Source organism: Argiope bruennichi, chromosome 8 (assembly GCF_947563725.1).
Source record: "Argiope bruennichi chromosome 8, qqArgBrue1.1, whole genome shotgun sequence".
Taxonomy (NCBI): Eukaryota; Metazoa; Arthropoda; class Arachnida; order Araneae; family Araneidae; genus Argiope; species Argiope bruennichi.
The window spans coordinates 12241944-12257723 of NC_079158.1; the positions used below are offsets into that span (position 1 = coordinate 12241944).

The 15780-nt window shown below is 29.4% G+C and overlaps 1 protein-coding gene across 1 annotated transcript in view; it reads right to left on the reverse strand.

Moving 5' to 3' along the window:
• LOC129981015 (solute carrier family 12 member 3-like) overlaps positions 1 to 7853 on the reverse strand; it is a 97378-nt gene extending 89525 nt beyond the window's left edge. The window contains exon 1 of the mRNA XM_056091612.1: positions 7391 to 7853. Within this exon, the coding sequence (XP_055947587.1) occupies positions 7391 to 7774 (384 nt within the window). The 5' untranslated portion in view covers positions 7775 to 7853. The remainder of the gene's footprint in view (positions 1 to 7390) is intronic.
• Between the last annotated feature and the right edge of the window lie 7927 nt (positions 7854 to 15780).

Consider the following 15780-nt stretch of genomic DNA (forward strand, 5'->3'; position numbering starts at 1 on the left):
ACTATATCGAGCATATCAAATGAATTTTTTTGGTTACTGACTTTCATCCAATTCTCCATTATGAATAGGAGATTATATAAAATAAGCGGCAAGTTTGATAAATTATCACATTTACCATTGAGTGGTAATTATACAAAATCACCAGTTTATGACAGTTACCATAACATAAATGTTACAATATGCGAAAGAATGACTCCTGAAAAATTCAAGAAAGTCATAAAAAATTCGCATACAAAGCATTCCGATCAGAAGTCACGTGTCGAAGATATCAATTTCATGGAAGGGAGAAATTTTAACGGCAGCCCGCATTGTTTCCTCGTCATATTCAGATAATAAAAAAAATATTGCAAAAATGAGGGCATATCAAGAAGGGCAGAAGACAAAGAAGCGATAAAAAAGGCGAAATGATTAGTTTAACGGCAAAATAAAAGCACGCTTGCGTCACTAGTAATTACCATAACTCGGAAAAAATCACACGAAAATGCCAATTTCAATGTAAATTATAACACAGACAAAGAAAAATTCGCATAGACTATTATTTGTCCAGTATCCGAAATTTTATTGGAAAAAAAAAAAAAGGTAATTCCGATTCAATAAAAAGACTACATTCATGTTCCAGAAAAGACTGCCTAGAATTTTATTTTTTTAAGCAGCATATCTTTACTTAACTGCTTTAATTAAATGAGTAAAACTATCAGAAAATACCGTAAAAGAAGGCAGTAAAATGCGATACTGATATGAAAAATTTCGATGAATAACAAAACAATCAGAAGGAATATTAGTTCAATTTTTAATACTGACGGAAGAAAAAAAGAATAATATAATCTTACCGAATAAATTCAGAAAATAAACCGAATAAACAGGAAAAGAAAGCTAAACATTTTATATCTGATTTTTCAGACTTTTTAAATTAAGAAATATATATTATATAAATAAACAGGTTGTCAGGGGAAAAAAAGTGGAACAATATTTTATTTTTATAAATATCCCATTCTTAGTTTAGATACTGCATCTAGACAATTACGAAGTTTCATTAAAACAGGTGAACAACTGCGTGAAAACGCTTTGGGCTCCTGTAAAAAGTTTAAAAATTAAATTTTCATTGAAAAACTCATTTTTCTCTTACATTTATCTATTCATGCACAAAGTTTTGCGTTTTTATCGTAAAAAATTTGCAAACATATGTTTATTTTTAAATTTAGAAGGAATAACGACCAATTTAGATGAAAAACATACATTTCATAAATGCAAATTTATTCAAAATTGAAATATTGTCGTGTGTAAATATTTTTTTAGTCGCGCTTCATCCAATCATCAAAGAATAACCAGTTCAGTACCCAACATTCGAAAATCAACTGTGTAGCGAATAATGCAAAGCAAGAAATTTGAATCCACACAACATTCAGGGAGTTCATAAACTGTTCCAAGAGTTACAGTTACATTAAAACATCTTTTCTGAAAATCAAAATTTGGACAAATGAGTTTTTTCTTGGCATTGTGTCTAAATTAACGTATGCATTAAAGTTTTCTAGCCCATTCCATGGAATTGATAGTCATCACAAGTCCTGCTTTTCCCCTAAGACGCAGCTGAAAATTCCAGCCGAGTTCATCATAATAAACCTACTTCAATATGATGAAGAAATGAATTGCCTTTGGCAGGACACACTCTGTAGAAGTTTTCCAATGAATTCAAAAAGCGTACGTCACAAGTGATGCACTCGATCGCAAACGCATTATTGTTAAACTAGTCGCCTTTGGCGACCAGTCGGTTCGCTAATCTTAATGCACGTTAAAATTTTAATAATTAAATATTTTATAAAACTCCCATTTTAATTGCTTCTTCATTAAAATATTTTAAAACTTCGAATTCTAATAGTAATATAATTCGCTCATAATATTATAAAGGCCTTCAGCCATAACGTAATACGTATCTCTTTAATTTTCTATTAGCTGCAGTAGAATTTATGCTTTAAATTAAAGTGGAAATGATTAAACTGCAATAAATATAATAATATTTTTTTTAACTGAAACGAAGCATTTTTTTTTTAAATATGAGTTTTCAACACAATTTTCTCAGATTCATCATGAACAGATCGATTCATTAACAATGTTTAGTTTTAAATGCATCAAACACTAAATAAATAAACAGAATCGTTTGAAATAATCTGTCGAAAACATATTAAGCCTTCAAAACCAAGTCCGTATCCGTTGTCAACAATCAGAACACAATGCGCATGCGTGAATTTTCAACGCCAATTTTGGTAACGCAAATGGATGAATTTTCTACGCCAGTTGGGGTAACGCTATGCAGATTAGAAATTTTTAATTTTTTTTATTCTGTTTCATTTTAATTCATAAGTATTTCAGAATGAATCTGAAAGATGAATTAATTAATAATGTTTAACTTTAAATGCATCAAACCTTAAGAAAATAAACAGAATCGTTTGAAATAATCTGCCGAAAATTTCTTAAGCCTATCCTCTTTAGCGTGGGGAAAAAAATTGAAGCCTTACTCATTTGGCGGTAGGGAAAAATGAAAAATTTTTGGCGGGAAAGTTAGTTTTTAATTAATAATTAAAATTCTAATTAAAAATTAAAAAAAGGGAATCCAGGTGCACATTCCCGACCTCCAAGGTATGCTTGTGCCAAATTTGGTAGCTGTAGGTCCAACGGTCTGGCCTGCAGAGTGCCAACACACACATTGAGCTTTACATAAGTATAGAAGACTGCAACTTTGTATAGGTGTCGAAGGTGTTCATTTTGAACAAGTCTTTAAAAGCATTTCAACTAATGAATCATCTAACCATTAATAAATGTGTTATCATTTTCTAATTTTGTTTTAATAATTTTTTTATGTTATGAATATTATTACTAAGAACAGCAATGAAAGACTTGCTCAAGTCTGATCAAAAGCAAAGAAAAATGGTTTAAATCAATAAATTTGTCTCCTAATATCGTAGGAAAATTTACAGACAAGAGCATAAAGCTTTCTACACTTAGAAATGAGAATACAAACATTTTTTTATTGATATTTTTTCGCTATGGTATCCGTATAAAAATTTCCTTTTTCTAACTTTTTATTATTCTCCTCTGCAAAAAGTAAAATATTTTCTCATATTTGGCCACCTTATTAGATGTAACTTTGCAATTGGAAATATCACACATGTTATCACAAATGTTAAGGGGGAAAAACACTTGTCCAACTTTTTTTGGTACACCCTGCATGTGTGTAATGCTTATTTTTCATCTGCTATTTAGATGAAAAATAAGCATTTGTTGAATAGGGGACTTAAATGCTCTCAACTATAAATGAAAAATCAAATATTCAAAATCATTTTGTACAATAATTAATTTCAACAATTAATAAATTATTCAGCCCTTATATTTATTTAATTTTTTTTAAATATTTTCATTTAATTTTTTAAATATTTTCATGGGGTTAAAATTTTAATTTTTTAACTGCTTTTGTTATTGTCCTCATATTGATCTGTATTCAGAAAACAATCTTTACTGTATCAAAAGTGGCAAAATACTTATAAATCAATTATCAGTTAAAGTTATATAAAACAGTCTCAGTAGACAATAATTTCATTTATGCTACTTTTTTTTATAATTTAAAAAAAGGTGAGATTTTCCACAAACAAATATATGCCATTTACACACTTTTTTTACGAATAAATGTATTCAAGTTTTATTCAGATTTGATTGGGACCTTGTCCACACACTGAAATTGATAATCAGAAAGCAAGTTTCCATTCTTATGGTAACAGAGATACAATTAAAATGAATGAGCAAACTATTTTCCAATGTATTATACCATTTCCAACAACATGCGAGAGAAGATTCTGGGTCCAGAAAAATTTTTTAAACAAATTTACAAATTTCTTGGAAGGTGAAAAAATTCTAATAGCACCACTTTTATAAAAATACTATATTATATTTCTTCAAGGTACTCATAGTTACTTACAAAATTTATATAAAAAATTGTTTAATACTTTAAAGATTTGAAAGTCTAAAATTCTTTTGTTATTTTATTCACATGATTACATCTATTTTTTGCAATTTGCTATAATAACAATTATCTTTAATTTCCATAATAAAGTTTCACTAACCAGAATACAAAACACTTCTGCATTTTAAACATGCCTTTAAAATTAATACTCAAAAATAATCAAATTTAAGTGATGCATCCAACAACATACTGATGATTTGATATTACAAGAGCTATAATTTGCATTCTTTTATTGTCATTGAAATTATCATTATAAGAAATTGAAGTAATATTAAATACTAATTTTGGAAATGTTATCTTTGCTTTAAAAATAAGTATTCAGACATATTTATAAAAAAAAGTATCGAATATTAGAAATAAGAAGAAAATATACAAAATAAAATAAATTTCGTAGTGTATCTCATCCATCTGGTCATGATATATATATTCTTTTATATCATTGCAAATTATCCATGTAGTGAATATGAAACACCCGCAGATAAGTCACTACACAGATTTCAAGAATCAGAATGCAGACATTCTGAAAGATATAACTTTCTTTTTTGTGTGTAAAAGGTTTAAATTTTATATCACAAGACTTGATAAATCTCAAACATCTCTACACGAAGTATTTTGAATAAGATATAATTAAGAGCACTCCCCTCCTCTTAAGTCATTCTAAAATTAGGTGTCTTGCCATATAGGTGATAGTAACCAGCAGTATGTCCTTTCCACCACCCACGTAGTTACAATTCTATCCTCACTAATAACAAATTTATTATATTGGGTATAGAATAGTAAAGGGAAAAATACAGAACAGTATAATAAATCTGTTAAAGATCAAACAAATTGTTCTGCAAAGGGAGTGAAATTCAAACAATTTGATACAAGTACACTCTTGTTCTAATCACTCATCAAAGGAAAAGTATTTGCTACTAAGTATACAGCATGCAAAGAAAATATTGCATTTGTGCAGTAAGCAAAAAAAAAAAAAAAAAAAAAAAGTTTTAAAAAGTTGAATTGACTTTATTCTTATGGACAATCTTTCTTCTTCTTCTTCTTTTCTTTTTACTATTTTCTGTCAATAATGGGAATATACCACTAAAGACAGAATCTATGTATTACAAAACACATATTCTTTTCTCAAATTATGTAACATAAGAGCAACATAAAAGTATCATGCACATTTTATGTTACACTGTAAAACATTCGACAGAAGGAAAAGAAATCCAATAAAATACTTACTTCTGGACATTCTAAAATTATGCTTAAATCAGTTTTATACTTAAGGAAATATTATTTTATATTATATTTCATCAGTGATTTTTGGTAATATTTTTTATTTTTAAATATATAAATCTAATAGAAATTTAAAAATTAACATGTCGATGTCTAGTCTCTATTACTAACAATAACTACAATATCAAATTCAGAAAAAAGGATTTTACATTTAAAAAATGCAATTCGAAATTTCCAACATGGTATGCTATTATTGGAACAGTAAAATGAAGTAATATAGATTTTGTTATAAATGACTTGCAGTACTAAGAAAACTAAAAAATGTAAATAAGAACTGAATCAATAAAAATGCAAAGCTTCATTTTTTTAACATAAAGTGGATATAAAATTAAGGTTTTGGATAAAAATTAAGCTTAATTATATAAGGTTTCTAATCAGATCGATGATAATACCTTCTTTTGTTTATTGCCTCTGAATAGCTTACCACTGAATATGAATGAAAAATAATAAGAGATATTCTAAAATTTTGCATCACTTTATCAAAAAAAAAAAAAAAAAAATTAATACTATCTGCATTATGGGAAAAAATCCTTCAAAAATCTTAAATTGTACTTTACCAAACAAAACTTATAACTTATTATCAAAAGCTGCTCATTGTCTTGATGCAATTGTATATTATTCATTTGTGCTTGAACGTAAATTCATAGAATGAAAACTTAAGTAGAATTCATTGCAAGTAACAACATTCTAAAAACAATTAAATTAAAATATAAAGTGGTTATTGTCATAAAAAATTGTCATTTTTAATATCAATGACAGTTGCAAGGGGGAGGATATTTTAATACTTATAACAATGTAACTTCTTTTTTTTTTATATAAATACATCCTTAACTAGTATATAATTTGAAATCTCTCAAGTGAAACCTCATAATCTTCAAAATGCCATATTATTTATTAATCTGTACATTTGAACAAAAACTGGCAGCATACAAATAAAAATGTTGTCAATTATCATTATGTTTATATGTTTAGGTAATTTAAAATAAATTTTTTTAAAATTAATGTACTCAGTAATGGCATAAATACTTTTAACTTGGAAAAGATATTATCATTATTGATATTTAGTTTATTTTGCTTACTCAACTATTTAGCATTTAGTTCAAGAAACTATTTTATTTCTTACAAGACAACTGAACATTTGTTTTTATATTGCAATGTATAGTAACAAGGACAGCAATAAGAAAACAAAGATTATTTATAGAAATTATTAAATACCTTTAAGTAATAATTATATCTTCAGTTTTTAATCATTCAAATAAAAAAAATCTTGTCTTCAATTCAAAATTTAAACATCACAATAATTTGACAAATTCAAAAATATAAGAATATTTTTTTTAAATACGCTTTGAAAGAATTAAAAATATGTAAAATGATATAAAATAATTGAATAAAAAATGTAATGGTAAACAACTAATAAACTTTTAAATATTTACCTGAAAAAACTTTCTCTTACTTACATATCATGAAGCCTATTATTTTTAATATTTAGTTTAACACTGCTTCCTTAATTTTCAATTTAATGAAGCAACTTATTTTTCAAAGTTCTCTATTTGTAACTGTTAATAATTACTAATGTTACATTAATATGAAAATCCTTCTTAATAACAATGTTGTTAAAATAATAAACAAAAAAAAATGCAATATCTGTTATTTTAATCTACTAGAATTACATTTATGATCATTGCTATAATTTCTTTTAAAGCTTTTTGTTTTAATTTTTGTATTAAAAATCAACACATTACATTTGTAAATTTGTACTCATGGATGATTACACCATTTACTCAACATTTAATAAAAAGAAAATTCTTTTAATCCAGTATCTTAGAAACAAAGCACAAAAATTTTAACAGTTCTTTAAAAAAAAAAAGTTTCAATAAATCAGATTGTTTTGGGCTGCATACGACTCTCATGTCAATTTTAATTTTTAAAAAAAACTATTCTAACTATGTTTTAAAACTTTTCTGAAGTTTTTCCTTTTACATGCGTTCTTTTCAATCGAAAATTAAGAAATTTAGTTCTGTAAATAAAACATTACGATTATACTTAGAGTATAATTTGCTTACTTTCTTCAATTTTAATAAAAATTATTCGAAAACTTACCTTGTGATCAGGCGACATGGTGACGGACGGATCTAAAAGTTCATCTAAGGTTGGACGATTAAGTTGGCCGTGAACTGACATGACATTTCTGTAATGGTCAGCTCGAGGAAGAGCTTCTCTTGTATAATGTCTCAAACTTCGAACATTGTGAGTATCATATGAACGATCACAATCAACATTATTTGACATATCTGTCAAAGGCTGTCTTTCAGCCTCATCAGAATTATTCGCATATTTATATTTCGGAGTATCAGAAGCAAAATCAACTTTTGCTACTTGAAAACGAGAATGTTTGGGATCTGTAATGGAAGGTTTCCGTTCCATTTCAATCCAATTATCATTCTGTTTCTCAACATCATTTTCTATGTCTCCGTTTTCGGCCATACTTGCGATCAAAGCCGGCGCGTCTGTTTCGAGTTTCCGCCACAACAAAATGCGCTGCTCGCACGAGAACCGAGCAACGTTTATGCGCACAACGTTGTTTAATTTATTTCATTTCAGTTCCTTTGCAAATGAGAACAAGAGTAAAATCTTTGGTGATGACAGCGTCATCTGGGAAAAGAAATTTGAACATCAAAGAACTAATAATAAATTTTTCGAAATTAATTGCAGCGCATTAATTTCTGAGAGATAATTTAGGAAGCATAATACTTCTTCATGGATTTATTTTTAATCACTAATTCAGAAAAACAATCTTTAAGATAAGCAGTTATTCAATCGAATCAGCAGAAAAAAATTAGTTTGATTTTCAATGAATAACTTTTCGTTTGCGATGAAGCATTGTATCTCGAGGGTTTTCGGGCCAATTATATTTTTATATTAGCCGCCTATGGCGACCAGCTGGCTCACCGAAACTAACAGTTGCTAAAATTGGCTATTAAATATTTTATGTAAGTTTATCTTGACAGTTTCTCCAAAAAAATATTTTTAAGCGGCAGCTCTTGGTATGCTTTCAAAATATTTAATGTTAACAAAATATGTATTTTCTATATCATAAAATCCTAGGATTGGGATTCTTTTTATCCACGGTATTTATTTCCAAGACATCTTTAGATCCTTGAAACATCGCACATTATTCTGCATAATTGCTCATTTTCAGTCGCTTGTATTCATAGATTTTTCAATCAAATACAGTTTTAAACATCGGAGAGCTGACGAACCTATTGAGAAATTATGGAATGAGACTGAGAACTGATCAAATTTTGGAATAGATGTGTTTTGATTTTCTATCATATTTGATTTACATTCAATTATCATTGTTTCTGCAAATTTTAATATCTTCATCCATATCAGAATCTCTTTCTAGCAAAGTAGAAGGATTTTCATCTGGAAAATAATTCGATGTGTCACATCTACTATCTCCATTTATAAAATCCAAATCGGATTCATCAGTATCAACAAGCATTAATTATTTCTTGAATTGAAACTTTCTAATATCCATGTATTTTAGTAAAAGATTTTAATAGTTAGCAAGAATCCAGCATTCGATTGCTTATGCAATGTAAATTAAGCATTAGCCCTCGAACATTTCTAAAAGAATCAATCAACAGTGACAGGATTGGGAGGTAACAGTAGGGATGACGAATATTTTACTAGCTGTTATTACGTAACCAATATCATAAAGTCACAAATACCAGTGATCAATACTTTTCAAAGAGGGGTGTGATTCCAATCCTTGATACGATCTTACTGTTGATATTTCGATTATAGGTTTTGGATCACGATAGAAAGTAACAATCTATCACTGAAATTTATCAGAGCGGTGACTTCACTGGAAAGTAACAATCGATGAGATCTGTCCATTGGAAGCTCTCGAACAAAAAAGAAAAGGAGAAATCTGTGAATGGATTGAAAAATGAACGGGTCGGTTATTGGAATTATCGTATCACTGAAATTTATCGGAGCGGTGACTTCACTAGAGAGTGTGAAGTCGCCGCTCTACCTCATGAGAGTAACCTTGACTTTCCAATATTTGCATTTGATGATGCACTATTCCATACAAATCCTTTTTAATTGCTCGTGACTTGACTTTGCATACATTCCGTTTACTGCTGGCGCCATCTATTGGTAGAATATAGAACTAAAGTAAACAATTTAAAGAAATGACATATATATTTAATTCAAATTTTTCATAAAATGGTTTACTCCAATAAAGAAATTAACTATATAGTTTTGAAAAAATATTAAATTTAAGAAGTAATCTGAAATAGATAAATTAATTCAATCACACGTTACTTAAATTAGTAAATTAAGTATTAATTACAATTAATAAATTTTATATTTAATATTAAGTAGTAATTTTTAATTAATAATATGATTGAAATAACAGATATTTGGAACAAATATTTAAAAACAGCAATAGCAAAATTATTTGTTATTCAAAAAATCGTGGATTATGCATCTCTAGGTAACAGTTGTCAAAAAGATAAGACCCTTTTTTAGAAAGAGGAAGGAAATTCACTAATGGCATTTCGGCCGCTATGTTGATATTTGAATGGCGAGCCGTTTGAGACTAATTGGAAGCCAGAAGGTTAAAGTTTGGTTAAGATTTCGAAAGGAAAGCAACGCTTCTGAAAATATTAAATTTAGGAATCCACACAAAAAAAAAAAAAAAAAAAAAAAAATCCCAAGCAATGTGAATAAAATGTGATTAAATTTTAGGATTTTATTGCAGGTTCAATTTTATATAAAATATACTGAGGAAATCAAAATTATTTAAGTTATCTATTTAAGATATATAAGATTTAGATTGTTTAAGATATCAAACACAACTATATTTATAAAAATTGTTTGTATAAGAATAATCTTTTCACAGTGAAAACCTAAAACATGTAATTCAAAAAAATGGAAATTATTTAAATAATAATATAATAAGAATTATTAATAGCATTATTAGCATTAAGTATGATTACTTAAAAATAATTAAAAGTGTATTTTAAAACTTAAGAATTAAATTCTTCATAAATATTTGCAGTTTAAATAGTTCAGTCAAATTGCACTTTTCCCTGGAAGAGATCATCTTATGTGAATGGAAGTACACGTATTCTAAATGATTATGTTTTAGAGGATTAGTGTATTTCTTTAGAGTAATTGAATCAACAAATCGTAATAGTAAATGTCACCGACATTGATCTTTCTATTTTTTTCAATCTGCATAATTTCGGAACGGGAGAAATACTTTTGAATATTTCTGTAAAATATTGAAACCATTGATCATTTGTTACCTTGTTTAATTTGTGTCATATTTGCAACTCGATGGCATGTTTCACAAAAATATTCTACTTTGATTATGATAGGATGTTTTAGGGTTGAAAACTATATCTTATCCGCCATCTTTATAAAAAAGAAGATACAAAGTTATAATAGCAAGATATCATTTTATGTAAATATAAACACTAATGTGCTGCTGTCACAAGGCGTTTTAAGCATCGTTTGGTTCGAGAGTATAATAAAACAGTTCTTGAAAGGTAAAAGAAGCGAGTATCGCTTTTTTGACCTTCCAGCAGCTATTTTATTATACTGTCAAACCAAACAAAATTTTATTGGTATGTAAAATCCGAGTATAAAACATGCTGTTTGCTTGAAAAGTAAAACATCCTTTAAAACTATTTGTTTCAGAAATCGTGCACGAACGCAGGATTGTTTCTAATGCCACGTTCTCACCAGATGAAAATACGCCTATTATCAGGATAAACAAAACGACAGGACTCGTCAGAGAAAAGAATATTGCGCCATTCATTTCTCCTTCAGCTCATATGCTCTGTTGCCCACTCCCTACGGACACAACGGTGCCTTGCTGTTAACGTGACACACACCATTGGTCGGCGAGCATACATATCTACAGAGTGAAGGCGGTTTCGGACAGTTTGTGCCAAAACTGAGATACCAGTTGCCGAACGAAGGTGTTGTTCAAGGGTGGCATTCATATTTCGGTATCTCCGAGCCGTTAGCATTAAATAAAGGTCTTCTCTGGGCATTGTTGAACGTCTACGCTCTTGTCCTGATCTTCGGTCTGCATTTCCAGTCTCCAAAAAGCGGTTCCAGATCATGGAAATCACACTTCGTGAAACTCCAGTGGCTTTTGTTACTTCGGCTTGTGTTTGCCTCCCCCCCCCCTCTAACCGGCCAACAACTCTCTAAGCTTCTGATTCGGTTAAATGGCTTCGTTGAGACATCGCACTCATCGAAACAACGCGCTTACCGAATGTCGATCATTCTTTTCCGCTTTGTCTTACATTAAGTTGAAAGCCAAATCAAATTCGCTGCCGCTAAAGTGTCGTCTTCGACGTCAGACTCAATATTTGCATACTGCGAAGTTTGAAAATAAAAAATTGCATTTGTGACTCTCTTCTTCCATTTTATTAAAAAAATTGCTTATACCATTATTTTATACACGGCTTACAATATCCTTTAATTGTTTTGAGCAGTGTATTACCAAGTTTGATAACATTTGGTCATGTAGTTTTCATTTTATGACCATTTCATTTAGTCATGTAGTTTTCATTTTATGACCATTTCATTTAGTCATGTAGTTTTCATTTTATGACCATTTCATTTAGTCATGTAGTTTTCATTTTATGACCATTTCATTTAGTCATGTAGTTTTCATTTTATTTCCATTTTTACCATGTATTTTGGCCGTCTCTTTGGCAGCCGATTGATTCCAAAGTGTGACACAAAACCAAAGTTGTAGTCACAAGATAATATATCCAATTTCATGGATTTAAGTCATTGAACTTTGCGAGTTATGGCATTTACATGTACGCGAAAATACAGACAGACGGGCAGTCAACGGTCTGACAGTTTGAATTCAAAATATAATAAGTATCTGTCTGCATTTTAGATTCTAAATCTGTATATCAAATTTTATTTACATAGTTCTTTGCGTTTTGTAGATATTGAGTTCACTTGATTCTCTTACAGCTAGACAGACTTTCCATTTGATGGATGTCGTTCAAAATTTGATAGAAATCTTCACATCACAATACCATATATCATAGTCATAATTCCATATATCAAATTTCAGCCGTCTAGCTCAGAGCGCTTTTAAATCATCGTGTTTGTGGATAGACAGACATTGTGCCAAAAAAATGTGTTTTTCGTACTCGGGGGTTAGAAACATGGAAATTCAAAAAAAATTCCGAGTTTGAATTTTTTTTCGACAATTATAAAACTTTATTTTGTGAGAAAGTAAAAAGTACAAAACTCTTATACGGAACACTAAAATAAAAAAATATACGCACTTTTGGCCCGTCCAAGGTTCATAATTTTATATGAGAGATGGATACGGACATACCTTTGTTACCGAGCATAGATGACAGTACGAGAGAAACCACTCTTCCATATCTGCCTCGAGTTATTATATTGGAAACTGCGGCCAGGGACTTTTTTTTAAAATTTAGTTTGATTTGTTTTATATTTACAAGGATGAAATTTAAAAATAGATTTTTTTTCCTGATGTGCTAGAATTCTAAAATTTTGTAAAATAAAAAAAAAATTCAATGAAATATTCCTTAACACTATGTTTGCGGACATTTCTTATATACCTATCTCTACAACATGCGTCAATTAAATGTGTGTATGACTACATATATTTAAAGGAAAAAAACCACTTAGAAGGCAATATAATTTTACTTTATTTAAGCAAAAAATAAAATAAAAAATATGAGATTTATAGAAAATTTTTATTTAAAAATTTAAGCACACATTATTTTAATATTATACATTCATTTCGCGCATCTTTTACAAAAATACTCAATTGTGTTTGTACACTTTCCGCAAACAATCTTTTCACATATCTTATAAGCGTTATTGCTTCTGTTTCTTTTACAAAAGCCAATTTGATTACCCTTGCTTTCTTGCGAAATACTAGGAAGATTATAATCTATACTTTCATATTTTTTTATTTCCGTCTGCAAGTTAATTGGACAACTGAAATAGAAAATCCTTTAGAATAGTTTTGATGTAGTATACTTTTATGAGATCTATGCATTTATTGCCACTAAATCTCAAAAGTTGAAAGCCAGCTTGAGAGACCATCCAAAAGATGCTACCTTGATGGTATATTTGCGCGCTATTTGGTATACTATGTCGACTCCCAACTTTGTCTCATTATAATATATTGTTTCCCGGTTTCCTTGTTATTGTCTTTTAACACTAGGTTTACGATCGCGTCAAATTGACACACATTCGTAAATATCGGTATACCCATAAAGAATTATAATATTTCAACACGTTTGAAGAAAATAGATACCAACGTATATTTACCTCGTTCAACAGATAAAAGTTACTGCAAGAGATAAAATAGAAATGCGAACTTTGAAATTTTTCCTATAATATTTGAAACTTGTCAAAATGACGCTCTTCCGTAAGCCTAGTGTTAAACACTTAAGTTTGTATAAAGTACAATTTTTATTTTCTCGTTGCTCTGCAATATGACTATTTCACTTTATAAGATTTTTTAATTGTGATTAAAAAACACTTATTGCAATGCGAAAAAATTTATTAATAATGTTCATGATTGAAATTTCTTACTTCCAACGAAAATAAAATCAAGCTTAAACGTGTTTAGAGCCATTTCTTTTACCGTTAGTACTTTCTAAAACACAATTTCTTATTTGTATTTGTTTAAAATTTTTTAACTTTTTTTCGTATTTGTAATGAATTTTAATTCATTTTTCTTATACTATAGAGTTATAAATTTGGCCTCTTTGCATATTCCCCATATTATAATATTTTTAGACCTTGATTATTAATTTAATTAAATGAAATTTAAATTTAAAAAGTTGAATATTGTTACAAGATAATTACAAAGCACAGAATATATTCTTACTTGCTCGTATACGAACTATAGGGAACATACTGTAACTGTCAAAAAATTCAAACAAGATTCGAAATTTCGAAAAATTGCACGTTTTTATCTCAATATTCCACTAAGTTCGAAAAATAAATTTTTCGAAAACACCTTTCTGTTAAAAAAGAACCAAAACAAGTTGAGCTAGATGGACGAAATTTGGTATATTGACTTTATACCAAATTTATAAATTCCTCTAAAATTTTAAGTACATTCAGAAGAAGTCTATCCGTCTGGGTGTTCGAATATAAAGTGACCGCTAACTGCAAACCGAAGAGAGCTAGACAGATAATATTTGACTCAGGAATAGAAAAAGAACCTGCCGATCTGCTTTCTGAAGTATGTAAACCAATGACACAATAACTTAAGACCACGTACTAAATTTCGTTAATTTACGACTATAATTATATTTCTAAGTCAAATTTTGATTTGAATCGGTTAGGATAGAGACGCCAAACACAAATTCCCTTTTCGGGTACTATTAACTCCAAGCCAGGGATTCATCACCAAGGATCACACAATAGATTCAGTAAAATGCAATTATGCAATTCAAAAGTGCAATTATTACCAATCCAATGCCATTCAAGGCATTCTCTGCTTCAGAATATGCCAAACAGTTTTGGGTAACTATTCCCACTGGATGATGTTTATAGACTGGCATACTATCTGCTAGTAGCAACTAGGAAATGCGATTCGCAGAATTAAAAATCATGCAATAATTCTGCATGGATTGTTTATTCTAGGGCTACTAAATTTGACATAGTCAAATTTCATTAAACAAGGTTATTTCAACGTTTTAATTTGATGTTAACTAGTCCACTCCAATTCTAATTGAGGATTTTTGCCACTAACCTATAGCTCATAAGCAATTTCTTTTTATTGGTACCACATTTGTTAAGAATCCATAAGATAATTTAGATACCGTATGTCATGGGAATAACCCACTCCAATTCCCAACTTGAGAATTTACCACTAACCTATGGTTAATAACTAATTTTTTTTAAGTATTGGTGCCGCTATTACCAGGCATCCATAAAAATAGTTTAGGTGCCATAATGGCATGGTAGTGGGACTGGGGGAGAGAATCTCAGTTTCCCAGCAGGAAAGTACAAGAGACGCAAAAGAATATTAGAGTTTAATTCTCCGTTAAGATACACTACCAATAAGTAACTGGACACTTGTGATAAAAACAATTTATTCTTATTCAATTGTTGGTATAGCCTCCACCTGAAGCAATTATAGGTCAACACTTTTGGGTATGCTTTCCACAAATATTCGCATAGTAAGCAGGGGCATTTTCTTTCACTCGGATCGGAGGAGATATGCGCGTCCATTCACCAATTTTAGACGGTTTCTGCACTCCTTAATTCAGCGATCCAACTCTTCCGAGAGAATTTCTATAGGATTCAACTCTGATCTGGCTAGTCCAATCGGTTCATCTCATCATACCAAGCCATGGCATTAACTAGTTCCACTAAACTAGGATACAATTCTGACGTGCCTTGCAGCAGAGTTGGTTTGGTTTTGTATTCGAAAG